The following is a 27,999-nucleotide window of genomic DNA, read 5'->3' as shown; positions in this document are numbered from 1 at the left end:
TATGTGTCCTAGTCTTCTTTAAGAGGTCCAGGATCACCACCTGCCTTGCTTCCCTGACGTCCACCTCTCAGTCCCAGATGAAATTTGCTTGCCTAATGCAGCTGCCCCAGAATAGCAACCTGGGGGGCGTCTTGGTTGCCCCCTTCTCTAAACTTGAGCCTCCCACCTTAGCATTCGGCCCTTCCATCTCCTTATTGAGTGCCAGCGACGGGAGGAGGGGCACCAGAGTCGTGGACCCTGCCCCACCGCAGGCCCGGCCTCGCCTCAATGGCCGACTCCTCGGCCAATGGGGAGGCCGAGCGGATCGTGTGTCACTATAACAGAGGGACATAATCAGCGCGGTAACTTTGCAGAACCTTACAGTCTGTCTTGGCCAGCGGGGATCTCTCTTCTTTCAGCTTTTCTGAGGTAAGAAAGAGGGGAGAGAGAGTGAGTGTGTGAGTGGTAGAGAGGAAGCTCAAGTGCAATATCCTCCCCCAAAAAACATCACCCAAACTGAGGACCACGTGTTAAAATCACTGCCACGACTAGTAGCGGCTGCTGCCGAGGTCAGGGGTGAGACAGCAACAGGCCTCCCTTTGAAGCCCAGAGAGTGTGATGCTTTAACGTTGATGAAATCTAGTTTGTGTTGGTGTTTGATTGCAGCTGAGAGGCTGATAAGCAGTGGACTTTTCTGACGCCTTGTGGCATCTGCAAAATTTGGAGTTTGTAATCATGTAAAGCTGATGTTAAAATATGAAACTTTCATTGGTTTAAAGTTGTGATATTCTCAGAGGACATCCGCTGTTATCTTAAAGGACTTTGTTGTTGTTTCTGTGCCGGTTTGGTCTGAGTCCAGTGACCCTGCGGAGGTTCATACCTGAAGGATTTACAGATGGCTTAAAGCCTCTGAAGCAGCTTTCCGCTTCAGGAGACAGAAGATGACACTAATGAGTTATGCAATATCATGAGAACAGCGGCGATGAATGGTGTTGATATTTTAAATTGGGGACATTGCTGTCACTTTGTTGTGGACTGCAGGTTATGGGTTTATTGTTATTGATGTCCATTAGGGAAGCTGTAAATTGTGCGTGGCATGTGTGTACATTGAAGCGCACATAGCTTCGAGGATAAACACTTTAACATCTTGAACAGGAGCCAAGAACCCCCACAGTGGAGTGTTTTTTCCTGATATTACATCATGGCATTTACGAGATTCAAAGAGTAAATCGGAGGAAGCCTCCAGCATTAGCCCTTTAACCTTCACGGCTGCCTTTCAGGGTTTATTTTAATTCCTGAGCAAAGTGGCCTCAGTCAGCAGGGAGCCTCAGAAAGATGATTGAAGGAACCATGTGAGAGCCAGATAAGGAGATGAAGGTGGAATTATGGGTAGTGGTCCAACAGAGGAAGGAACCCTATATCTCAAGCATCGGGTCTCCTGACATCGGATCTGGGACCCGTGCAGCTGTCAGTTGGAAATAGTTGTGATGTCAGGGCGCATTCAAGGTGTCCTCACGCTAATGAGGCTAATGGGCAACTAATCCGACATCTAGATTAAATTAAGAGTATATTCAGGTCGTGTGTGTTTATCATTGCAGGGTTTTGATTTGGACTTTTACATCCTGAGCTGAGATTATAGATGTGACAGAATTTTCCAGAAGCTGTTTCTAAAGATAAAAAGTCTTTAACACCTTGGATGCCGAATGGATGCGGAGTGATGGGAGAGGGCAGGAGGCCGACCTTTACCACCACCGGTTGGCACAAATCTATGTTTGGCTCCCTTCTCACTTATCGTCAGTGAAGCAAATTCAGGACTGAGGCTCCAATTTCAGCCCAAAGTTTTAACGCTAATTATAAACCCATTTGGATCAGACACATTTTCGAATACAAGATCCTGGTAAAACATTTCAAATGATGAGGAACAAACCTTTTTTGGAAATCTACATAAAGATTTTTTAAAGTGTTTTTGAGGTGGGGGTGAGATATGTGCAGGGCAGCAGGGTGGGGTCCGGTCAGGGTGGGGTCGGCACAAGATATTTAAGACATCTGCAACTTAATCCTGAGTTATAAATACAGCTCAGCTCAGCTCAGCTCAGTCGTTCCTTGAAGACACACTTTAAGTTCATCTTCTTCTCTTTTGCCTCCAGGTTGCAAAGTCCACTGTCACCATGTCTGACACTGAGGAAGTGTAAGTCCATTCACATTTTCATTCACAGATTTTCACCTTCTGGTGAGTAGTTTGACAACTCAAGGTCAACTTACTAGCTTTTTGTTCTTCAGAGAGACTTCAATAGCATCTCTTTGCAGTTGAAAGCTCATGAAAAAGCTACTACGCGGACCTTGAGTTCAGGGCTGCAACAATTATTTTCACTGTCGATTAACCTCTTGATTATTTTCTCGATTAATCAATTAGTTGTTTGGTCTAACATGTCAGAAAATGGTGAAAAATGGCCCAAGATGACGTCCTCAAATGTCTTGTTTTGTTCACAACTCAAAAATATTCAGTTTACTGTCACAGAGGAGTAAAGAAACCAGAAAATATTCACATTTAACAAGCTGAAATAAGAGAATTTTGACTTTTTTTTTCTTAACAAATTACTCAAACCGATTAATCATTTATCAAAATGGTTGGCGATTCATTTAATAATTGACAACTATTCGATTAATCGATTATTTGTTTGGTCTTATATGTCAGAAAATGATGAAAAATTGCCCAAGGTGAAGTCCTTAAATGTCTTGTTTTGTCCTCAACTCAAAGATATTCAGTTTACTGTCACAGAGGAGTAAAGAAACCAGAAAATATTCATATTTAAGAAGCAAAATAGTTGCAGATAAGTTTAATAACTAATCGATTAATTGTTGCAGCTCTATTTGAGTTAAGATTATTTCGTCAAACTACTGTATCTGTGGTCAAGCATGAATTTTCACGCTAGTATTTTGATGATTAAGTCTGAATAATATTTCTTTGCTTTCTGTCTTGCAGTGATCAGGGTAAGTAGCACCATTCCTCCCTGTTTAAAAAATAAAATCAACCCAAAAATTAGGTCCAGGTACAGTCCGGAGTTCCATGCTAAATCCCAGTTATCATTTCTGAATATTGCCTAACTGGTTTTCCATCCCCTGTAGAGAGTTATTTGCACTGGAAAAAATCCGTATGTTTACAGGTTTGGCTTGACTCCCTCCAGATTCAAGTTGTGCAATAATGCTCTCTCTCGTTTAAGCAAATCTGCTCAGACGTTATCCTTCCGCTGTTGCAGGCACCAATGCTGGCATCAGGACAGTGTCAAATATGATCAAAATATAAAAATATGAAAAAAAACTGCACTGACCTGTTGGCAACAAGTCCTGCAGCTCTGCATGACCATCTGCAACTGTACAGTCCTCCTAAGTTGAGCAGCCTTTCAGATTTTAAAGGACATTTTGTGAAGTTTAAAATGCACTTTGAAGTCCAGTCTGTGAGCTCTGATCAGCTCAGGAGGACTGTGATGTGTTTGCTTAGCATGGATCCCCAGTGTACCCACATTTTGAATTTGTTATACTATCAAAAAATGGGTACAAATGGGATCTTTTTATAATGTTCTTCTGTTCCTTTCTTTCTCGGACGGACGTGAAGAATACGATGGTAAGACTTAGCCTGTAGATGATAAGTCTCATTGATACTAATTTGTCAGTCATTTTTTGAAAACGTGTGTTCCACATGAATTTATTTTGTGGCATGCTGGTTAACACTAACCACGTCTGAGGTAAAGTGAAAAGACGCAGGAAAGTCGGTTGCGTCAGGATAGAATCTGTCTTCTTTTGTCTTCGAGTACACCGAGTTACAGCGCAGGTTTTCTTTAGGAATCGATCACATTTCATCCATCAATGACTGACCAATCAATGACTGACCTTTTTCCTCCTGTAACTGCTTGCTGTCTCACATGCTTTAGCGCCATCCGGTGGCAGTTCCCCCAAACTGCCACGCAATGAACCTCTTCATATCTCACCCCCATATCCCCTTCCTTTCTACTCACCTCTGACCTCCTCCACCTCTTTCCCCTTTTCCCATTTTCCTGCTTCTATTAACCCTTTCACCGCCCTTCCTCTCCCCTGGTGACTCGCTGCATGTTTTTAGCTGTACAAGAGGAAGTAGTAGAGGAAGTAGAGGTGGCCCCTGAGGCGGCCCCTGAGGCGGCCCCTGAGGCGGCCCCTGAGCCAGAACCAGAGCCAGTGCCAGAACCAGAACCAGAACCAGAACCAGTGGTAGAACCAGAACCAGAGCCAGAGCCAGAACCACAGGCTGAGCTTGACACTGAGTTTGAAGGTATGTGGTATGGAGGGGGGAAGGGGGTATTCTATCATCCTTTCCCAGGCGACAGGTGCGCTCCAACGGCTGCAGCCAGCCAGACAGACCCCACTAATCCTGATCCGCACACATGTTCACCATGTTTGCTAATGCTAACGCTACCTTCCATTCACCTCTGGACAAAGTCACAGACAGCCCTTTTAGGCAGCACTCAGAGGGGGGCAAGTTGTGATGTGATGACTTCTTATATGAATATGAACATATGTAAATATGTACATACGTACCCAAAGCATTTTACAGTTACTGTATGACTAATGTTTGAAAGCTGCAATTTTTGCATTAAAGCTCATGCTTTAGGCTGATATAAAGAGCCAAAGTCCTGCCCTATGTCTACGTTGGCTTTTGTTCCGTTAGCTTTCCGTTGTCAAAATACATAAAGCTCTCAAAATGCTAAAAATTCATTCATTCACATGTTTTTAGGGGGATTAATTCTGAGGTAAATTGGCATCTATAACTTTACTGGACTGGATGCATCTGTCCATTGTGTTTGCGCAAACACGTTAGCAAACAGTACAATAAAGTAAGCATATCACAGATTTATTAGTATCCTACAGAATGAATCCTTTTAGAAATCCAAACTTTATATCATTTTCATTCTGGGAATTATAGATTCACAACTTCCGAAAAATAAAAATTCAGTTGTCAAAACTTTAACGTGAAGTAGTCAAGGAAATAAACTTACTAGTCCTTAAGTAAACGTTGGAAACCTACAAATACTGGTAGCCTACATCAAAACATACAGAGTGCTAGTTAATTAGCAATTAATTAGCCCATATCTACTGCGAACACAGGTAATATTTGAGAGCTTAAATTAAAAAAAAGACAAATATTGGCCTCTTTTATCAGTCTAACTGTACCACATGTACTCTAAGTTCTTGAATTTGGTGTACATGTTTGCATTTTCATTATTTTTTAAATCTGATGAAGGTTAACATCAGGTTAATACTATATCTTGAGCTGCTTCTTTTAAGATGGTGTCTCAGATTTCATCCTTTTCTAAATTCACCACTGTCACACCATCTTATATTATGCTCACATGCTGTTGGGAAAGTCGGTGTTGCATTCACGTTATTTTGTTGAAAAATTGCATTCAAAAAAGAAACTGGGCTTTTGATTTATAGCCACTAAATTTATGATTTAATGCCAAACCTAAAGCTTGGTAACTATTGGTAAATAAGCTGTAATTTCCATGCATGTCTACCTAAATGTGCCCCGACTTTCCCAACTTTACTTTGACATTTTTAAAATAGCATGTGAATTCAGGGATGAATGTTAAAGGAATCCTACTTTGTTGAGCTGTTTGAAGGTGAAACTGTAGCTTCATCAAAACAAGACTTTATGTAAATTCTCAAATATTGGCCTATTTAACTTTCAGCACTGTCTCCGAAAAATTACCAAACAACGAAACTGCATTGTCAATTACGCTTTGAGGGAAACGTCAAACAAACACAGGACTTTCACCCAGGAGACCACTGTTCGTGTCCCGTTTGAAATTAAAAGTCAACGTTCACTTATTTTAATTTACGTCCGTAGCTTAATAACGTAACAAACAGTCATTTTAAGCCAAAACATTTTGTTTTTTACTAAACCTAACCTAGTAGGTTTGCTGCGTTTTGTTTTGTTTTGTTTTGTTTCAATTTACAACGTTAACCACGTGTTTAAAACCGTGACCATAATCCAGAGGAAAATACGTTTTCCTCAAAGTGTAATTGAGAATGCAGTTTAGTTGTGTGAGAACATAATTTTGTAGGGGACAGGGTTGGCTAGCAGACAATTATAATGTCCTGTGTGAAACCAAAAGTCAACGTTGACTTATTTTCCCATACTTTTGTTGTGCAACTTGCATTCTTGACTAATGCCACATACTTAAATTACATAACAAACTTACTTATTTTAACTCAAACCATGATCTTTTCCTAAGGCTTTCATTTAAAAACGTCCCTGCTTTAAGGGCTATGTATATTTTGTCATATTTAGCGTCCGTATAATTCCTAATCACTTCCATTTTTTATTTTTAATCACTGCTAAGATAACATGATGAGCAGTTCCTCTGCCCTCAGTGTTTTTAATCCCGCCTTTATAAGCAATTTGGCATTATTTGTTCGTGCTGGCAGTTAATATTTGACACTTGGCTATTATTTGAGAATTTACAGTAATTAAAAATTGCTTTAGCACATTGAATGTCTGCCATGGTTTTGTAGTTTCACTGTGTTTAGCATATTGGATGTACAGTGTGCTGCTCTTGGAGCGCTTGCTAATGCTGTTGTTTATTCTGCTTTTTGTTTTGGATGCTTGCTGCATGCAGAGGCCGAAGAGGAAGGTATGTTGATTTGAAAAAACTTCTGATGAATCTGCGATCTGTTATTCTGGTTTTGGAAGGACCACGTTGGTGGTCCAGGTCTGACGTCTGTACTCGGGGAACGCCTGCTGTTCACAAAATGTCTGTCCAAATTTTTTATCTGTCTGTCAAAATCCAGGAGCGCTGCCCAATTGGCACTGAGGGTGAAATTCTGAAAAAAAACACATAATTTTGCTTATTGAACGAGAAAAATTAAAGCTACTAGTGGAGAAAAAGGGTGAAAGAATATGAGATGCTAACACGTGCTTTACTGCGCAGCAACCCCACCGTTACATTCTTGCTATGCCACTCGTCTTCTGCATGGCATGGAGCCGCCAGAATCTGGGTTGAAAAAGACAAGAAAGAAATGGGGTGCTTGTGTAAAATGGTTTTGGGGTCAAGCCAAAAAAAAAAAAACCTTGACACATACTGTTGATTTAAGTCAGCGACGTTTTTATACAAATGCGGATTTACTGTACAAGAAAGCTGTTTGTAATAATACAATACTGTGTTACTGTAACTGCACTCACAGCAAGATGGTTCTCTGATAGTCACAAAACTTCATGATGTTAAAAACTGTTTTTTTGATATGTGAAGTTTGCTCTTACAGTGTTTACCTGTTGTTCTAACCCTATAAGGCTAACTTAATCTAATATGTCATATAGAACCAAAACCATGCACTTTCATGCCTGACAGAAGTGAATTAATCTGCTTCGTTTCTAACCCCATGACATGTACTTGTCCCCTCTTCATTTCCTAACCTGCAGAGGAGAAGCCAAAGTTCAAGTAAGTTTCCTTCTTGTGTACTTCAAATGATTTCTGTAGACATTTCCATCCGGGACGTTTGCCTGAAAAGAAAAAAGCATTAAAACAACATTTATAATCAGTGCACTTAAGATCAAAACTCTCTCTCCGTATACAGGCCTAGCGCCCCAAAGATCCCCGATGGTGAGAAAGTGGACTTTGATGTAAGTGGACCTGAAGTGACGCAACACTTAAATTTAATCTATTTAATCTATTTGATTGATTCGTGTAGAAACACACGAATTCCCCTTTTTTTCGTGACGCTCAGCACGACTTTCAACAACGTATTTTTCATGCTTTTTCCTACGAATGTCCAGCAACACGTGACGCACATATCAATTTCTGCCCCAGTCTTTTCAAAATAAAACTACTTAATTAGGTTTAGGAATAGATTGACTTGGTTAGGTTTAGGAAAATATAGCGGTGTGGGTTGAAATAACACTGGACGTGGAGTAATTTAAGTACGGAATTACGTGACAAAAACTACTTAGTTAGGTTTAGGAAAAGATCGCGGTTTGGGTTAAAATAACACTGGAAGCGGCGTAACTTAAGTATGGAAGTTAGGTGACAAAAACTACTTAGTTAGCTTAAGGGTAAAGATGGTGGTTTGGGTTAAAATATCACTGGAAGTAGCGTAACATAAGTACGGAAGTTACGTGACAAAAAATACTTTGCTTTCTGACCCACCCATCCACCCCGACCTTCTCCTTACATGTCGTTCGCTGCTCTCTATACTTCCCGGTTCACAATTACATGGATTACACCGGAATAGATTTCGTGCTGAGCATTTGGGTGAAATTCATGTCTATGTACACGAATCAATACATTAAATTCCGTGACTATTTCACGAACTGCTGTGCGACTGCGCTGAGTGACGACATGAAGTATTTCTGTTCATGTTGAGTTGTTTCTGTTGTGCTGAGGTTTTGTTTTCTGTTCTTCTGACCTGCAGGACATCCAGAAGAAACGTCAGAACAAGGATCTGGTCGAGCTGCAGGGCCTGATCGATGCTCACTTTGAGTGCAGGAAGAAGGAGGAGGAGGAGCTGATCGCGCTCAAGGACAGGATTGTGAGTCTTTCAAACAGAGAACAGTACAAACATGAGAGCTATGGCGAGCCATTTTTATATAGCTAAGCTTGACTACCCATAATTAACATTAAAGATATCAACAACGGCATTTTGACTAGTCATAATCACATTGTGACTACGGTAGTCAGAACTCTTATTTCAGATATCTATAACGTCATTGTGACTAGTCAAAACGACAGTTATAAACCCATACAGCTGCAGTGCAGAGCCATAGTATGTTTGAATGGCTTCCGCCTCCCGTCCCAACCCACCACTTCTGACGTAATTACAGATATCTGCAACGTCATTTCACCTAGTCAAAACTCTAATTCAATATATCCGTAATTACATTTTGACTAGGCAGACTGAAAGTTAAAGATATCTCCAAATGAGATATCACTCATCAAAATTCATGTCAAGATATCTATAACTTAATAATAGATGTCTACAATTACATTATGACTATCCTTAACTCCAGTTTGAGATGAAAATTTAATTTTAGATATCTAAAAATGACAATGTAGATATCTACAATTGAGGGGAGTTAAAGATATCTTGAACTGTAACTCGGACTAGTCATAATTCACATTGCAGATATCCACAACTGAATTGTAAATATCCGTAATGAGAAACCCCATACACATGAATGGCAAAAGTAGTTTGAATCGTACTAGTCAAAATGTAATTACAGATATCTAAAATTAGAGTTTTGCCTAGTCAAAATATAATTAAGGTTATCTTGAATTAGAGTTTTGAATAGGCAAAATGACATTGCAGATATCTCTAATGAATATCCTGTTTAGCTAATACATAGAGCAGTCTCAATCTTCTTCATTTTGGTTAAATTGTGTAAAATAAAGTGTGTGACGATGTGTTTGTTGCCGTCCTGCAGGAGAAGCGTCGTGCTGAGAGGGCCGAGCAGCAGAGGATCCGCTCTGAGAAGGACAAGGAGCGCCAGGCCAGACGTGAGGTTCGTGGTTTCAGCTTTCTTCTTCTTTAACCGTTAAATCATGACCCTTACATCAGATAGTTTCATTTCATGTCTCACTGTTCAGGAACTAAGAAAAAGAATAAAAAAACAAAAATCATTAAACTTGTATTACCTTTAAGATTCAGTTTGTAGTGATGATTCTTATATACAGTATATAGATAGATAGATAGATAGATAAATAGATGGATTAGATTTTTCTTTTCTTTTTTTTAGATTTAGATATTTTATGTCAAACATGTGAAAAACTTAACTTAAAATATAAGAATATTTTATAGAATATAAGAAAACAAAACAATACCAAGCAAATATATACAAAAAACTCTCAATAACACCATGAGTAATGATTATTTTATATATATTAGATTTTTAATTTTTTTTAGATTTAGATTTTTTGTAAAAAAAAAAAAAAGAATATTATATAGAATATAAGAAAACAAAACAACAATACCCAGCAAACATATAAACTTAATGTTTACTGTAAAATAATTTCTGTATCCACACTCTTCTCTGAGATTGTACACCCTGAATATATTCATGGTTTCATTCTTTTTATTTTCATATTTCTATTAAATGCGTTACAATTTTGTAATTTTAAAATATTATTTAATGAAAATGCTACATTCTCTATTTTATTTTCCGATGTTTTTTTTGCTCTGTTTGTCACTTTGCATCTGCATTTGCACATTTAAAGTTCCTCTATAACTCATCTTTAGTGTTTCCTGTGTTACTTTGAGAGTGAGTGAATGATGGCTGTGACTCGGAGGTCTCACTCGGACTTGTTTTTGTGTGAACCAGGAGGAAAGGCGGATCAGGGAGGAGAGTGATATGAAGAAGAAGCAGGATGAGGACGCAAAGAAGAAGTCGGCTCTGACCAGCATGGGCTCCAACTACAGCAGCCACCTGCAGAAAGTCAGTACACACGGTTATACTGTCTACTAGTAGTATCTTATCTGGAGAGCAGTGATGTAAAGTCACTAAGTCAATGTACTCAAATACTGAACGTGCAATTCTAAGGTACTTATTTTACTTATACTTTATACTTAGATTCCACTACATCTTAGAGGTAAATATTGTACTTTTTACTGCACTACATTTGTCTGACAGCTTTTCAGATTAGGATTTCAAAAACCTGAAATCATCTTATGGAATACAACGTATTGCTATAAAGTAAATTAAGCCACCTGACAGTATAAAAAATTAATTCTACCTCAGTCGGCTGCTATATTTACAATAGTATAACATGTAAAAACATAACACTGACAGCCCATTTTGGCGCATAATGAGTACTTTTGCAAATAATACTTACATACTTTTATTTAAATAAAGTTTTGAATGCAGGACTTTTATTTTTTAATTAAAAATAGCGAAATTTTGTATTGAAATTTAAAAATGTAAAAGAAATACCATCTTAAAATACTCCATTGCAACTCTTGAAAAGTACCCAAGTATTATCAGTAAAATGTACCTATAGTTTAAAAAGTTAAAGTACTCATCATGCAGAATGGCTCATTCATTACAGAATATTATATTATTCTGTTTTTATCACTAATGAATACATGTAAGGGCATTTTAATGTTGTAGTTCATCAATGTGGAGCCAGTACTAAATACTTTGTATACTACTATATACGTATATACTATATATTAGTAGTATAGTGCTGCATCATATCATATCAGCATAATCATGTTATTTATGTAAAAACTATAAGTGTCAAATAAATGTATTGAAGTAGAAGTATATAGTAACATAAAATGGAAATACTCAAATACAAGTATTTCAAGATGGTAGTTAAGAGTAAATGTACTTAGTTGGATGTGAGTACTTCCTCCGCCGCTGCTGTTAACCTGCGTATGTACTAACTCACTGAACAGGCTGACTCGAAGAGAGGAGGAAAGAAGGAGACTGAGAGAGAGAAGAAGAAGAAGATCCTGGCCGCCAGACGCAAGCAACTCAACATCGACCATCTGAGTGAAGACAAGCTGAAGTACGACGCAAACACTTCAAAACATTTCTCAGAAAGAAAACTCTTTAAAACATCATTTTTTCGAGCATCACGGGACGCTGAAACTATCCCTCTCTGCTCTTAACGTTGTCGTGTGTGAAGGTTGTTTTATTTATTTTACTAACGTTAGCGTGTTCTTGTGTTTCCTGCAGGGATAAGATCAATGAGCTGCATGAATGGCAGACCGAGCTGGAGTCTGAGAAGTTCGACCACATGGAGAGACTGAAGAGGCAGAAATACGAGGTGAGACGTCTTTACATCATAATCTTTAATAATAATAATCATAATATTCAATATGTTTACTGTTCATGCCAGAGATAAATACTTTGTAAAGCATTTATAAACAATATTTAGATAGATAATTAACTATCAATTTACCATGTATTAATACGTTTATTCTGGAAATGATACATTTGAATTTAAGTTTCGATTTTTCACTATTTTTTTATTTTTTAATTCTTCAGTAAATCTAGCCTGTACTGTGTGTTTACTCTGTGCTATTTTGAAAAGACAGCTTTTTGATTGACTTATTGGACTGGATATTTAAATTAGTTATTTATTGTTATTGTTTTTTAAATTAAAGCACTAAAATTAAAGGGGAACTGTGAGTTATAGAGGTTGATTAACTTGTTATTATTATTTAAGCACAAAGGTCATCACAATGACCAAAACAATTAAAAGCATTTTTTTTAATACACATAGAGCTGGGTGTCGAAACTCAATATTTTTTTTTTATAATTTGTCATTTTTGTAATTTTATTTATACATAATGTATTATTTATTTATCGTTCCTGATTCAAATCATGAGTTTCACAGTTTTAATGTGCATTTTATTTAAAAAATAATTCCTGTTTGTGTTTAGCCAAAATTTAACTTTTGACAATTTTGGCTTCTTTTGCAATTCTTTTTTCTGATTTCGTAGAAAAATATGTTTATATTTCTCAAAATAAGGTACGGAAGAAAAGTATTGCTTTGTCAGGTATGGTATCGTAATGTTACTCAGCCCTAAATGCACATTAACATATTTATCCACAGCTATGTCCTCCGTATAAAAACCCATTAACCCACACTTTTTCAGATTGAACCAGCTATTTGTTGTCGTTGTTGTCATTATCGTTGTCGTTGATGCTGGTGAGCGTCCAGCCGAGCGAACCTCCGGGTTTGAACCCTCGATGTGCTCTTTGATTCCCTCCAGGTTACAACCCTGCGTAAGAGAGTGGAGGAGCTCAGTAAATTGTAAGTAGAGCTGAGCAGCAGGGAAGTTTGACCTGCAGGTTTTCAGGCTCGATGCATGTTAGCATGAAGGAAGGTCAATGAGAACCAGAGCGCCCCCCACTGGCCGAGAGAGGAGACGACACACCACCAGGAACAAAAAACAGAAAGAGGGAACTGAACAGTTTGTTTCCAAAAGTGACATCCGCTAGGGAAAAGTTCAGGAATCATCTGTTTAGTTTACTTTTTTTTAATAAGGCACGACACTGTTCGTAGATATAACTACGAAAAGTAATGCACTGTAATTCATATGTACCCCACAAAATCAATGTGTATTTAATCCACGTAATCGTGAACCAGGAGGTATAGAGAGCAGTTATCTTGAATCCATTTTCTTTTCATTTCTTTTTGCTCAGGATCCAAATTTTATGAATGCTTTAAAAAAATAAAAACAACAGGGTATTTGTTGTTAAAATGAGAAACAAATACTTTTTCTCCCTGTAATGAAAAAGATCTTTTTATAAGACAAAAATGTGGGAATATTTCTTTTAACGAGGACACTTCTGAGCTTCCGTACATAAGTTAAACAAACTAAATGTAAAGACTAAACAAGAAATTATCATGTGAAACAGTTAAGTTACCTTCCATCCTTTCCAATTGTCTAATGATTTTACACAAATTAGTTTTTTTAGCTCTCATTTCATTAGCGATGTCATTTTGGAGCCAAACTCTTCAGTAGTACGTTTTTTAATTTATTTAAATGTAAAGGTGGTGTTGGGTGACTGTGCTCCTCCACATTCTGCCCTGGTCTGGATGTTTCAGTTTTAGCATCGCAGAGCTTCGGTCAGGTGTGTGAGCGAGCGGTCCAACAGGTAAGTCAGAGGTTTCAGAGCCGAGCTGAAGCCAATTCTCTCTAAACTTTCTCTCTAAACTTCTTTTTGGGGGGAAACCACGACGGGCGTTTTAACGCAACAATGATCCGATTATTTATAATCAAGTTACATATGTCCCAGATTTAATAGAACTTAGTGCAAAAATATTTAATAATGTCTCTTTTAGGACACTCTAGTCAAACCAAGTAAACGTGAATACAGAGGATCATATGCATGACCCCGTCTTGGTTTCCCATCATGCCTCAGTCTGCAGCTGTCAGCCCATGGAGCCTGTTAAAGGAGAGCAGAGGGAGGTCTTTCTCCTCGGAGGTAAATGTGTTAAAGTTGCTGCTGTGTCGTTTTTCAGGTGCTCACGCACAGGAACCGCATTGATGAGTTGCAGAAGCAGTAAGTACTGTCATCACTGGGTACCCTGACACCTAGTAACCTAATCTCAATGATTTAAGTCTAACTGTCCACGTCAACTCGTCCCTTAACCAGGCATAACTGTCATTTCCATTCAGGACAGTTTATGCCATAAAACAGTTGCTTAGTAGATCAGGTTAATGTTTTTTTCATTTAATATAAGTTTGATATTGGAATTGCAGTGTTTTTCAACACTAGAGAAGATGTACAGCTTCAGTATATAAACCGGTTTTTGCTCTGTTTTAACGTAATGACAGCCCAAATCTGGACTTTTCACATCCACTTTTTCATCCATATCTCTCAGGATTAGGACTTTTTTTAAACTTTTTTTTTGTGGAAATTGGTTGAGCCCGAAAAGAAACCATAAACACACAAAACACCACCAGTGTGAGTGTTCGGGCCCAAATACAGGTGTCGAAAAAATTATCAACATGGAGGCACACTGTTCATACATGTCACGTTTGTCCAGAAATACAACAGTAGCAGCAGTTTGTCACCAGGACTGTGACGTTAGCTATTTGGAAATATTATATTTCTACAGTGGGTTGAAATTTTAATCTATAAAACTAACAGGCTAATAAGCTAAAAGTTAAAACAAACATTTTACTTATGCACTTTCGGAAGTTTAGCAGGCTAGCCGACCAGCTAATATAGTTGAAGGCTAATATGGCTAGATTGATCATGGAAAGTCAGCTCGGCTAACTAGCTAACGTAGGAAGCTTAGTATAACTAAACTGAATTGTTTACAGCTAATAATAGGGTTTCATAATATTAACTTTCCATCTTGTTTTTCTCTAGAGCTCAGTTTGACGTTACCCTCCTGAAAAACTGGTTATAACATTTTTTTGGACTAAAATGCTAATCTATATATGTTAGTTATTCAAAAAAGCAAGTTGCTGTTTTTGTTCGTCTTCACAGAGGCCCAGTCATGTTCATGTGGTACAAAAGAAAAGTTGTGGAATTTCATGCAAATGATTTGCTAAATCAAGCAAAGATTTTAAATAATATTATTTATTCATTAGCTTGATTTAGCAATCAGTGCGCACATATTCCTACTACTTTTGTTTCTGCTACATAACGCCTGGCGGGCTCAGTATTTATTCGTGTCTGCTTCTGTAATGTCCCAAACATATTGTGTGTTATATTATGTTCCCATTAATAACAGCTTACATTTCATTATAACTGTAAACATACTGGTGTTATCCAGTATCGGTATGGGAGGAGTATTCCCTGGCGTTCTCTGAAAAAGGATGGATAACCTCGCAGCAGTTACTGGTCAATGCATCCTTTTTTATTGTAAAGTTCAGGGTCCTTCTCGTCATACTGACGTCTTTACTTCATTGTGTGTGAGAGCCTGTTGGACTCGGTAATGATTCAGTATGTGCAGGTAAGTGGTGCATGAGTTTGTGACTGATTTCTGTCTGAACTTCAACATGTCAACAGCGACGTCTGACTGTAATGTTATAGGCTGGAAATTTTGCTTTTTTGCCATTTGCATGTTGCTTGAAATCCCTTTGAAAACAGAAGTTGTTTTATTCTCATGATCACAAAAAAGTATTTCATGATCTATACAGTTCTCTCTGATTATTTTTTAATATAAGCAGTTTAAAATATGAGAACTTAAACGTGATCTCCATTCTTTCACATCTTGTAAGCTAGGCTTATATTTTGTTCCATTAAATGAAATACATTTTCATCGTTCAGTTACTTTTTAAATTGACTGCAGCAGGGAAATGCTAATCTATTGCATGATCAGATAAATACACAAACAGAAACAACTGTCACATGCAAACAAGGCAGGAAACTGAAGAATTCATAGTCAACCTGTCGAGCTTTGTGAACAAGAGGGAGAATTATAGTTAAAGCATTTTCTGTGTCAGTTAGCATTCCGTTAGCAAACGTCTACAATATAGCCTAAATTCACAAACTAAAAGATTCAACCTTCCCTCAAACTTAACAGTGTTTATCTCCAGTGGCTTTATTTAAATGAGTTTATTTTTGTAAGTATATTTTTTAGGACGACATGTTAGCAGCAGCCGTAACTGCATTGTGAATTACGTTTTGAGGGAAACATATTTTGTCACGGATTGTTTGTTTTTGACGTATCAGAAATACGTTTCAAATGACGTTTCATTTTAAGACACACATGTTTTTTTACTAAACCTAACCAAGTAGTTTTGCTGCGTTATTTGTTTTGTTTCAGTTTACAACGTTAACCGCGTGTTTAAAACTGCGACCGTAATCTGGGAAAAAATCGTTTTCCCTCGAAACGTAATTGAGAATGCCGTTTAGTTGTATGGGAGCATCATTTTGTAGGAGACAGGGTCAGCTAGCAGAAACCAAAGGACAATGTTGACTTATTTTCCCGTATTTTTGTTGCACAAAGTGTTACGTAAAGTCACGTAACAAACATACTTATTTTAACCCAAACCACAATCTTTTCCTAAATTTAACCAAGTAGTTTTGTTGCCTAAACCTAAAGATGTTTTGTTTCTATTCCAGCCCGTTCACACAAAAAGGCATATCAGTACCACGATAATGCGCAAGGCGTTTAGCATACAATAAGTATGCCTTTCTTGATTTTCGCGTGTCTTTTGTACATCATGTATCCTGTACTGACTGCAATGTAAACGCATCCACATATAAATGCTACGGTAAGAGTTAGTGACAAAGTATAAAAAACAAGAAAGACCACTTATGGTGGGCAGGTCCAACAAACACAGGACTTTTAACCAGGAGACCCATGTTCGAGACCGTTATTGATCTGTGTTTTGTTTTTTCTAAGTTACATTAGTGGTGTTTGTGACGTGTTTTTTTGACGTTTGTGGCATGTTTTCCGTAGTTGTTTTTGTACATGTTTTACTTAGTTTACTTAATTATTTTAACATGCGAAAAGCGGTGTACAAATGACTCGCAAAAATGTTAAAATGCGTACTCATGACACGCAGAATGTCCGTGTAATGTTGTGGTATTTACACGCCTTCCCGTGAGACCTGGTTGTTCAATTCACAATATAACTTTCACTGTCACAACGTGATAGGTGCAGTTTGGCCCGTCTGAAGCATTATAATGCTAGTGATAACCACTGATAACGCCCATTCAATGGGCTGATAATGTTCAAAATGGGTGGGGGAAAACACTTTTGTATTGTTTGACTACTGCCTTTAAGCAAGGCACCAAACCCTGAAGTGTGAATTGATGTGAAATTGAAACAAAGCCTGCACAACCATCAACTGTCCTTTGTTGAACAAACGTTTACAAAGAGTTCTGACGTGTTTCCGTATTTTGTTTGTTTTCCCGTATTACAGCAGCAAGAAGGGAGCCGCCGCTCGCCGCAGAAAGTAGATCGTCTCAGAATCCAAACTTCGATCGTCTCGGACACACGCCTGATGAAACAACGCACACAGTGGCGAAGGTCATAGCTCAGAAGAAGCCTGTAACGCTGAGGTGGACTTTGCGGTTATTAACCCACGTCCCGATACATGCAACCAGGAGCCTTTAGCTGCTGTTCAATTGGAATCAAAAAATAACTTGTTTCGCCATCATGCTTCCTCGCCCTCAGCTGTTTGGTTCTCAGTGTTTTTGTAAATAAAGTGTGACACTTCAAGCCATGTCTGTAGAGCTGTTTTTATTCAGAAATCAATAAAGTTCAGTATTTTTCAGACAATCGTTTGTTCAACACTGTTTTCTAACTGCAGAGTTGAATTGAACTTGGTGTTTAATGGTTTAGTCAGCAGGATATATGGAGGCTCTGCAATCATAGTCTGAAAACGTCTTTATTTTATACAAATGCTCTCAACAGTATGGTCCATTTCCTATATTGTTTAATCAATAAAAACAAAACAACAAAATAAAACAATTCGGTGCAGTGACTTAATTAATAGTTTTTAGGGCTTTATAGTATTATTTTCATTTTCAAAATGTACAAATACTACAACATATGTGTTGTACAAACAATACATGTTACAAGATTCATCAGTTCTTGGTCATATAACTCACTTCATGGATTAATAAAATATCATTATTCTTTATTTGATGTATTTTTTAGAGGCTTGAATCCAATACTACTCACTGTGATTCCTCACCACCTGCTTGAGAGAACAGGAAACAGGTGTGTGATTGTTGATTGTGAACGCCTGTGTGCAGGTACAAGTCTATAAAGTGTGTTAGAAACCTCTGATCTGGTTTTCACATCAGTTTGGTGACTGTGATGATTGAAGTTGGGACCTGATTTAGAAAAGAGACATTTCAGAAAGAAGGCTGGGGCTGTTTTTAGTTTATACTTGAGTTTTGATGCAACCAACACATTTCACTCAGACAACAGCTTAGTCTCACTGAATACCAACTGGTCCAGATACATAGTGGTACACGGACGACGAATGACAGTGGAAACCAACAAAGTGGTAAAAAAAAGGGAAATTTGTGTCTATGTACACGAATCAATACCGATAGATTCAATTTGTGACTATTTCACGAACTGCTGTGAGACTGTGTCTGAATGGTGTTTCATGCTTTTATCTTGTAGAAAGTCCTCTTTACAAATAGATGTTATTTAGTTTAGTATATGGAGAACAAAATGCTGTCTGAACAGCCGAATCCAGAGTTACTTTCCTTCCTCCGTTCATTTGAATGAGACCCAGACCGCGGCTGGACCGAGGGCTGGGAGGCGGAGTTAAAGGAAACGCCACTGCTCTATGGGTCAAATGGATTCTTATAAAATATCACATATACAACATGAAGTAATACTATCCAATAATGCAATGGATGATAAATGTATTATTCATGATAACACGCTGAAAGGAAGGGGTGTTTCTGTATAGTAAATACTTTAACTTTTGATAATTTAAGTTAGTTTTAGTGATAATATTTTTACTTAAAGTGATGTTTTGAATGCAGATCTTTTACTTGTAATGGAGTACTTTTAGACTATGGTATTCCTATTTTTACTAACACTACCATTCAAAGTTCGTAATCTGCTGCCACAAAACTGTCCAGTCAGATGTCTGAGAGGACTCCTCTATATGTCTGAATGGTCAGCCCAGTCTCACAGCAGTTAATGAAATTGTCACAAAATGTAATGTATTGATTTGTGTACATAGACACAAATTTCAAAATTTTTGCGTGATGGTCAGCACAAAATCAATTTGTATGTAATCCATGTAATTGTGAACTGGGAAGTTTAAAGAACACTGCATAGGGAGGAGGTCGGGGTGAATGGGTGGGCCACCGGTGTTCGAACCCCGTGTGAAACCACAAGTCAACTTTGATTTATTTGTCACGTAACTTCCGTAATTAAGTTACAGCACTTCCAAAGTTATTTTAACCCAAACAGTCATCTTTTCCAAAAGCTATCCAAGTAGTTTTTGTCACGTAATGTCTGTATTTAAGTTACGCCACTAACACACCGGTGTTATTTTTGTTGCCTAATCCTAACTAAGTCCATCTATTCCTAAACCTAACTAAGTAGTTTTATTTTGAAAAGACTGGGGCATAAATTGACACGTGCGTCACGTGTTGCTGGACATTCATAGGAGAACACACGAAAAATAAATTGTTGGAAGTCTTGCGGAGTGTCACGAAAAAAAAGGAAATTCGTGTCTATGTACACGAATCAAATAAATTAAATTTCGTGACCATTTAACGAACTGCTCTGAGACTGTCTGAATGGTGTTTTATGTTTTTAGCTGGTAGAAAGGCCTCTTTACTAATAGTTAATTTAGTACATGGAGAAAAAAATGTTGTCCAATTTATTTGTTATTTTATCAAATACTCTCAACAGTATGGTCTGTTTCTTATATTATTTAATCAATAAATAATTCGGTGCAGTGACTGAATTAGGATAAAAAGGGGTGCTAAAGTAAAGATTTTAGGGCTTTATAGTATTTTCGGTTTTAAAATGTACAAACACTGCGTTAGGGTCCCTAAGAAAGCAGCAAGTGTTTCGGAAAAATACATTTCTGGAAACAGTAACTGTAATTGTAACAAAAATGTAACAAAAAATTGATTAGTTCTTGGTCATAAAACTCACTTCATGGATTAATAAAATATCATCATTATTCTTTATTTGATGTATTTTTTAGAGGCTTGAATCCAATGATTCTCACTGTGATTCCTCACCACCTGATTGAGAGAACAGGAAACAGGTGTGTGGTTGTTGATTGTGAACACCTGTGTGCAGGTACAAGTCTATAAAGTGTGTTAGAAACATCTGATCTGGTTTTCACATCAGTTTGGTGACTGTGATGATTGAAGTTGGGACCTGATTTAGAAAAGAGACATTTTATAAAGAAGGCTGGGGTATGAAAATGGGTTCTCTGGGTACCCACGAGTCTCCCCTTTACAGACATGCCCACTTTATGATAATCACATGCAGTTTGGGGCAAGTCATAGTCAAGTCAGCACACTGACACACTGACAGCTGTTGTTGCCTGTTGGGCTGCAGTTTGCCATGTTATGATTTGAGCATATTTCTTATGCTAAATGCAGTACCTGTGAGGGTTTCTGGACAATATTTGTCATTGTTTTGCGTTGTTAATTGATTTCCAATAAGAAATATATACATACATTTGCATAAAGCAACATATTTGTCCACTCCCATGTTGATAAGAGTATTAAATACTTGACAAATCTCCCTTTAAGATACATTTTGAACAAATAAAAAATGTGTGATTAACTTGTGATTAATCACGAACTAATTTAATCAATTGACAGCACAAATGTCAATAAAATATGAAACTTAAGTATTAAAGTTTCATAGATGCAGTTCAGAAACACCTGCAGTTCTTCTGTGCGACCGAACGATGGCGCTGCAGCTCTTTGAGCCAACAGGTTTAAAGGCTGAATCTTCTGTTCATATTCAGCAGCTTGTTTAATAGAAATCAGACTGTTACATACAATGTTTATTGAGAAAAATATCTAAAAGCTGAAAAGGCAGGTATGAAAATAAAATTAAAAGCAATTCAAGATCAGTATTTTTGAGGTTTAAAGAAATTAGTAGCTGCCCTTAATTAAATGTTTTCAAGCCTACAATTATTAAATATCTTATGTTAAACTAAAATCTATTTTATATTTAAATATCCTGTTTTTTTGGGGAAATTAGTATCCAAAAGCTGATTGTGTTTTTGTAATGATTATTATATTCATAATATTAAAATTTACCATTTCACTCTGAATTAAAAAATCTTTCTGGTGACACAGATAGAAAACTCAAATAATACATTTAATTTGTGCAGCTGTTTTTAAAAGTGAAATATTAAACCATTACCAAAAAATATATATTTAAATTGAATTATAAATGTTCATTACAAGCAATGTTGTTTTGAAAAGGCTGGTACGAAAATATAATTAATTTTTTAATTTTTAAAATGTAAAAAGAAATGTTGTTTTAAAACATTCATAGCTGCAGTTAATAATTAAATATTGATAAAGTTACAAAAAGTATTGAATATATTATGTTCAACTAAGATAAAATAAATGTTTATATGCTTTTTTTGTGCAAAAATATTAAATGTATGACATATCGTATGTTCAACTAAAATAAACTACATTTCCAAATGTGCGGTTGTTTTTTTACCCTTAATAAAAAATGTAAATGTTCAATTTGAGGCCTAAATAGTTTATCATAAAATAAAACATTTCAAGGAAATTAAAAAGCAGAGTCGTGTTTTTTGTATAAATAAGCAGGTTCATTTATTAGACTGTCACTCAGTTTTCAGATGTATAAATATAAAGTTTAACATTTTCACAACAAACAAAAGCACATACAGACAGAAACATTAAATACATAATTAATACGTTCAGTTGGAACAAATCAGCTCTTATTTACATAATATGTACAGAAACAGAAAAATGGTCCTCCGCTGCAGTGAATGAAAACGACAAATGAAATAAATGTGTTTTAGTTTGACTTTGACAGGAAGGAGGTCTGAACTCCCACACTTATTTATTCCTGCAGTTTCTCTACAGAAATCTGCCGTTTTTGTTTGACATCTTTGTAAAATATCACAGGATTATTGTTGGGTTTTTTTCTTTCCTGAGGGAAATGAACAGCTGGGGCTTTTTACGAGTTCAGATGGACAAAAGTGGAGGAATGTATGTTTTTTTTGTTTTTTGGCCTCCGTCCTTCATCAAATAGACTTTTACACAGAAAGGAAGAAAAATCCATCTGAATGGCTCAAACTGAGCCTTTAAAATATTTAACTCATAACTTAAAATAAAATAAAAATACAGCAAGAACTGAACTGATTTGTATTCATCAGTAAACCTGTTTAAACAAACTACATTTCCCAGCATTCAAGTGGTTTTGTCTAAATGTAAAATGTACTTATTTTATCAGCAGGAAAGAGAATATGGAGGTCAAATATGCGGAATTATGGAAGATCATTCCTGCCAGGAAAATAAATCTAATGTATGGAAACTTTGGAATGATAAAAATCAACATGGCCACTTTCTAACTTTCATTATTATTCTTTATATTCCCACGTTTTACCTTTTACCAGATCAACAAATTATATTGTAAAACATTTTATAAGGAGTAAAAATTCTGACTTTATCTTATAATTATTATTTATAACAATTATTATTTATCACTGACACACAGTTAATTTGTATTCCTTATCTAACAGCTGTTGAATTAAGACTGAATTAATATTTAGAAATAACCTTTTTGTTGTTGTTAACTCGAGGCCCATTTCCAGATCTTTTGACCATATATCACGATCTTCATCAGCTCGTGGAGTTTGCTCAGTAACTATAAAAACTATAAAATCTGATATAAAATATCAAACTCTGATGAACACTGATGAAGACTGTGTAAGATTAGTAAGTGGGCCTTAAGAATTTTTTTTAATTTGACGAACTTGTATCAAATGATTTTTCACACTCAGTTATTTTTGTTTTCCTGGCAGTAATGAGCTTCCATACATCTCAGCTTAAGAAAATAAAAACAGGTGTGAACGGATACGTTTCTAAATTATAAAACTTGATGCAAACAGGTTGTGAAGACTCAGTTCATCTTTTAAATTAAATTAAAGTTAGTGAAAAATATATTTCCACTGTGTGTGTTTGTTGTATGACTGGACGGTGTGACAGGATGGTAAAGTCCCGGGTGTGAAGGTCTATAGGACTTGATAGATCAGGTTGGGGTCCTGGCTGGCGGTCGGGGAGGGGATCTGGACGGGCCCGGGTGCAGCTGCCTCGCCAGCGGGGGCCGGTGGCGAGGGTCCGGGGCCGTCGGCGGCCGGCAGCAGGCTGCTGTTGTCGGTGGAGATCCGCTCCACGATGCTGGACAGACAGTCCAGACTGGAGACCACTGAGCTCCGGTTACTCTTCAGACCGCCTGCAGCACACAAAACATCACAGTTTAATTACTGTTCTGTATGAAGCTTAATGTTTTCTTTCATCTTTAATGTTTAACGACCAAATTATCCTGACAAAATAAAAGAACATGATCTACTCCTTCGTGGATAACTGAACATTTTATCCGTCCTTTGGTTCAACTGTTACATTAGTTTAATTTTAAGTGACTTTAATCATGAAAGTATAACAAAAAGCTCAGTTTTTATCATTATCTTCCTGCTAACAGAGTATTTTATGCTGTATTATTATTATGCTGTTTGATTTCTATTGACAAAACTATAGATTTACTGTAGATAAAAATATAATCATATTTAAAAACTGGTTTAAGATATGTGCCAGAAGTTTGGTGAATGTTGCCCAGTATTCATGTTAAATAAAGTAAGAGTTTAAATTATTTAACATGAATTAAATGTGGATTAAACTAATGAGATTGTTCTCATTATATTTTCAATAAAATATTTGAATTTCTACAATATGATTTGCCACTAAAACAACAAACATGCATTAGGCTACTTAACATTTAGTTTTTTAATACAAGAGCTGCTCCTTTATTACTGACAGTTTAAAGGAACATTTTATTTTATGGTTATTGGCCTCTTCAGGCTGCTGTTTTTATTGCTTCTTCTGTTTGTCTTTGTTTTACTACCAGGGGTGAATTATTTGAATTAGCAGCCTAATTGGCCTGTTAGCTGGTAATATTATTGTATCATAAATATTATGCTATAATATAGTATTATATGTTCTTTCATGTTTCTTACCGTTTGGAGTCTCGGAGAAGTAAGAGCTGTCATAACTCCTTCTTCTGTTTGACTGACAGGTAGGGCCATTGAAATCCGTCTGCAGAAAGAAAAACAAGAAATTAATTAAGAAATTAGATCCACTAAAATGTCTGCATTATTGTACTTGTGAAATCAGTAACAGAAATTCACAATTTTATAATCTTATTAGAGAAACCTGAAGCCCAAATGTTGCAGCACTCAGTCCAAAAGAGAAGTGGATAATGAGTTGAAAGGTCAGAAAATAATTTAGAAAAAGTCAAATTCGTATTATAAATAAAGTCACAACACACTACTGACCGACAGGAATACTACAAAATATATCAGTTATCGTCGTGATATCTTCCTTTTTTTCCTTTTTTTTTCTTTTTTTTGACAATTTTCCTGAAATGTTTGAATAAAATCATATCAAATAATTAAAAACTAACAGTAATAGTACCTGTTGTGAATCCGAAATTATAAGGTGAATTTGTTTCGATGCATTCGTTAACATCAATAGTGCATTAGATATTTTTACATTTAAAAACGATTTTAATAAATCGTCTCAGTGTTTAGAGGACAGAATGAATGAGATCCAACGAAAAAATAAATCTTCAGTTTCCACTAAAAACTAGAAGATTTGCTACAAATCTAGATTCACTGAGGAAAAAACATTTAAACTAGTTGTCTTTTTTTTCTTTTCCTTCTGACAATAAATTACAAAGTTACATTGAAGTATAGTTCAGGCCGCTTTTAGCCCCTTCTCTCTGTGAAATTGTTTTTGGCACAAAACCAGTGAGATTACACGAAATGTTGACACAAAATAAAAGGCAGAAAAACATTTGATTCAAACCTATTAAATGTAAATTTAATCAGTGCACTTTAACGAATAAATCCAAGATAACAACGACTAAGAAATAAAAACGTAAAGTTAATCACAATCAAAGTAACCTATAGGCAAAACGTGTCCGTGTAAAATACTGCTGCTGGTTTACAAAGCACTAAATGGTTTAAGGCCAAAATACATTTCTGATCTTCTGCTATGTTATGAACCATCCAGACCTCTCAGGTTCATCTGGATCAGGTCTGCTTAGTGTCCCCAGAGTCAGAACTAAACATGCAGAAGCAGCGTTCAGTTTTTATGCACCAAATATTTGGTGCAAACAAGCTCCCAGAAACCTGCAGGACCAACTCCAACTCTGAGTTCTTTTAAATCAAAACTTAAAACTTTCCTGTTTGCTGCTGCCTTTTATTAAACCAGATAATTATCTTATACTGCAACTAGAGCTTTTACTCTTGTGTGTTGTTACTCTATTTTAGCTTCAATCCTTTTTTTAGCTTGTTTTTATCTTCTAATCTTTAATGTTTTTATAACTGTTTTAATTATGTCTTAATGTTCTTTTGCACTTTGTCTCAATGTTCTTGAATGTTTATATAAAAGCATTTTGAATTAGCCCTGTTGCTGAAATGTGCTCTACAAATAAAGCTGCCTTGCCCTGCCTTACCAAGGTGAAATATTCTAATTAGCAGCCTAATTGAATTTAATTTGGGATGTAAATAAATCTGGGATAGTTTATATATTATATTATATTACCATTCTATGATATATGAGTTATTAGAGGAGAAGTGAGAAAGGGGTAGGGAAATATACGTTTACTCCCTTTCGGACAGTATTACTCTTGTTTTGTTTGTTATTATTTTGTATCTGTTTTTATTTATTTCATGTTCGAAATAAAGTCTTTCATTCATTCAAAGTAACCTATAGGCAAAACTTGTCCGTGCGTAAAGACGCACTGGAGACATTCCAGAACGCATCCAGAGCGCTCAGACAGCCTCCTCTCTACGCCCCTCTGTCGGTCCCTGAACTCACCATGCCGTCGGAGCAGTTGGACCGCGGGCTGGATGCGTCCGAGTCCCCGCTGTAGTGCTCCATCACCGGGTAGAAGCCATCGTCCTGTCCGCCGCCTCCTCGCAGCAGCGCCTGCAGAGACTCGATGTAGCTGATGGCGTTGCGCAGGATCTCCACTTTGGGCAGCCTCTGGTTGGGGTTGGCCGACGTGCATCTCTTCAGAGTCTCGAATGCGTCGTTGACCTTACTGAGCCGCCTTCGCTCCCGCATCGTGGCCGCCTTCCTCCGGTCCGCGTTGGTGGTCTTCCTCTTGCAGGCTTTGCAGGCCCAGAGCAGACAGCGGCCCGCCTGGTGGTGTCCACTGGGGGCGCGGACGTGCTCGTCGTCCTCCGCCTCGGCATGGTGGTGGTGATGGAGGAGGTGGGACGAGGAAGAGGAGGATGAGGAAGGGGAGGAGGGCGAGGGTGAAGAGGAGGAGGAGTCCGGCTTCAGGAGGCCCACGTGGACCAGCCGCGGGTCCAGGTCCTCGAAGAAGTGCATGTCGCTGGTGTTGAAGCAGGGGTCGTCATAGAAATCATCTGCAGCAGGGATGGGGAAAGAGATATCCGACAGCTCCATGATGGTGCACTGGTGCAATGCTTCAATGGTTCACTGGTTCAATGGTGCACTGGTTCAGACCCAAAACACACAATCCAAGAGACAGACACACAGACAGGAGAGTCTTCAGACCAGGACCGGAGGAGAGGATGTGAACCGGTCTCAGGGTTTTCAGAGGGAATGTAGAGTCCAGTCACTGTTCTGTCCTCTCAGCTGTTGACCTGGACCATCTTATACCTGGGACACCCTCAGGGGGGCGAGGTCAGGACCATGACGTCTACTGGGCTCTGACCAATCAGCAGGCAGCAGGAGGGGTTTACAACTTCACGGTAATTAGTGTACAATTACCTCTAACAGAGCAGTAACAGCAGGGGAATATACTGCTGCTCACAGCAGGGGGCAAGTACACACCATGAGGGAGGAGAAATCTAATAAACACTAGAATATATAATACTATAATACCACCTTTAATAATAATATCATAGAATATTTTAGACTGGTGGCTGGATTTTTTCTGTTATTTATTATGTTCTTCTGTACATGTTACTTGTGGACTAATACATTTTAATGTAAAGCACACAAGTTTATTTGTACATTTTTTATTTATTTGACTTTCTCTTGCAACATGATGTGATGGGACTGCTTTGAAAAAGTGAATAAAATAAAAGAGACATTCAAAATGTAATTATGAGGCCTAAGCTAATAATAAACACTGTAATATATAATACTACCTTTAATTATAATAATCATAGAATATTTTAGACTGGTGGCTGGATTTTTAGTTTTTCTCTTATTTAATATGTTCTTCTGTACATGTTACTTGTGGAGAAATACATTTAAATGTAAAGCACACAAGTTTATTTGTAAATAAATGTGGTATTTAAATATAATGTACTTTCTCTTGCAACATAGACTGCTTTGAAAAAGAGAATTAAAATAAAAGCGACATTCAAATTGTAATTATGAGGCCTAAACTAATGTATAGACACACTGAATGAAAAATAAATAAAAGAAAGTAAAAGAATGAATTAAATGGGAAAAAAACGATAAATAAATGTTAAAATGCAGTTAAAATAAAAGCCACTATAATACTACCTTTTATAATAATATTTAAATCATAGAATAGAATATTGGATTTTTAGTTTTTCTGTTATTTATTATGTTACTTGTGGACAAATACATTTTAATGTAAAGCACACAAGTTTATTTGTAAATAAATGCGGTATTTAAATAAAATGGACTTTCTCTTGCAACATGGAGTGATGGTACTGCTCTGAAAAGAGAATAAAATAAAAGAGACATTCAAAATGTGATTATGATGCTTAAACTAATGTATAGACATACTGAATGAAAAATAAATTAAAGAAAGTAAAAGAATGAGTTAAATGGAAACAAACAATAAA

The 27,999-nt window shown here is 36.9% G+C and overlaps 2 protein-coding genes across 11 annotated transcripts; one reads left to right on the top strand and one right to left on the bottom strand.

Annotated features, from left to right (window-relative positions):
* Positions 1–270: 270 nt before the first annotated feature.
* On the top strand, positions 271–17,651 carry tnnt3a (troponin T type 3a (skeletal, fast)). Of its 10 annotated transcripts, none has more exons than XM_037766404.1 (15): positions 271–408; positions 2,127–2,167; positions 2,963–2,970; positions 3,593–3,601; positions 4,094–4,282; positions 6,630–6,644; positions 7,430–7,448; positions 7,585–7,630; positions 8,419–8,535; positions 9,428–9,505; positions 10,322–10,435; positions 11,398–11,510; positions 11,681–11,771; positions 12,724–12,764; positions 17,347–17,651. In XM_037766404.1, the coding sequence occupies exons 2-15, from the start codon at positions 2,148–2,150 to the stop codon at positions 17,381–17,383; spliced, it is 897 nt and encodes a 298-aa protein (XP_037622332.1). In that variant the 5' UTR covers positions 271–408; positions 2,127–2,147; the 3' UTR covers positions 17,384–17,651. The 10 variants fall into 10 exon arrangements, with proteins under 10 accessions (XP_037622332.1, XP_037622335.1, XP_037622338.1 ...); XM_037766405.1 differs by lacking the exon at positions 271–408 and adding an exon at positions 415–548; XM_037766407.1 differs by lacking the exon at positions 3,593–3,601.
* Positions 17,652–22,053: 4,402 nt separating this feature from the next.
* myod1 (myogenic differentiation 1) lies at positions 22,054–26,788 on the bottom strand. The gene is made up of 3 exons (XM_037766415.1): positions 26,021–26,788; positions 24,154–24,232; positions 22,054–23,375 (listed from the first exon to the last, which is right to left on the bottom strand). The coding sequence occupies exons 1-3, from the start codon at positions 26,615–26,617 to the stop codon at positions 23,155–23,157; spliced, it is 897 nt and encodes a 298-aa protein (XP_037622343.1). The 5' UTR covers positions 26,618–26,788; the 3' UTR covers positions 22,054–23,154.
* Positions 26,789–27,999: the final 1,211 nt, after the last annotated feature.

The sequence above is a fragment of the Sebastes umbrosus genome, chromosome 4 (genome assembly GCF_015220745.1).
Source record: "Sebastes umbrosus isolate fSebUmb1 chromosome 4, fSebUmb1.pri, whole genome shotgun sequence".
In the NCBI taxonomy this organism is placed as follows: domain Eukaryota; kingdom Metazoa; phylum Chordata; class Actinopteri; order Perciformes; family Sebastidae; genus Sebastes; species Sebastes umbrosus.
This window is presented reverse-complemented; position numbering and strand designations above follow the sequence as displayed.

Excerpts from the sequence above, each read along its gene's own strand:
- tnnt3a (XM_037766404.1), top strand. The coding sequence starts at position 2,148 with ATGTCTGACACTGAGGAAGT. Across the intron at positions 8,536-9,427 it reads TCGCGCTCAAGGACAGGATT|GAGAAGCGTCGTGCTGAGAG; the intron begins GTGAGTCTTTCA and ends GCCGTCCTGCAG. Across the intron at positions 11,772-12,723 it reads TGAAGAGGCAGAAATACGAG|GTTACAACCCTGCGTAAGAG; the intron begins GTGAGACGTCTT and ends GATTCCCTCCAG.
- myod1 (XM_037766415.1), bottom strand. The coding sequence starts at position 26,617 with ATGGAGCTGTCGGATATCTCTTTCCCCATCCCTGCTGCAGATGATTTC. Across the intron at positions 24,233-26,020 it reads CCAACTGCTCCGACGGCATG|ACGGATTTCAATGGCCCTAC; the intron begins GTGAGTTCAGGG and ends TTCTTTCTGCAG. Across the intron at positions 23,376-24,153 it reads CTTCTCCGAGACTCCAAACG|GCGGTCTGAAGAGTAACCGG; the intron begins GTAAGAAACATG and ends TGTGTGCTGCAG.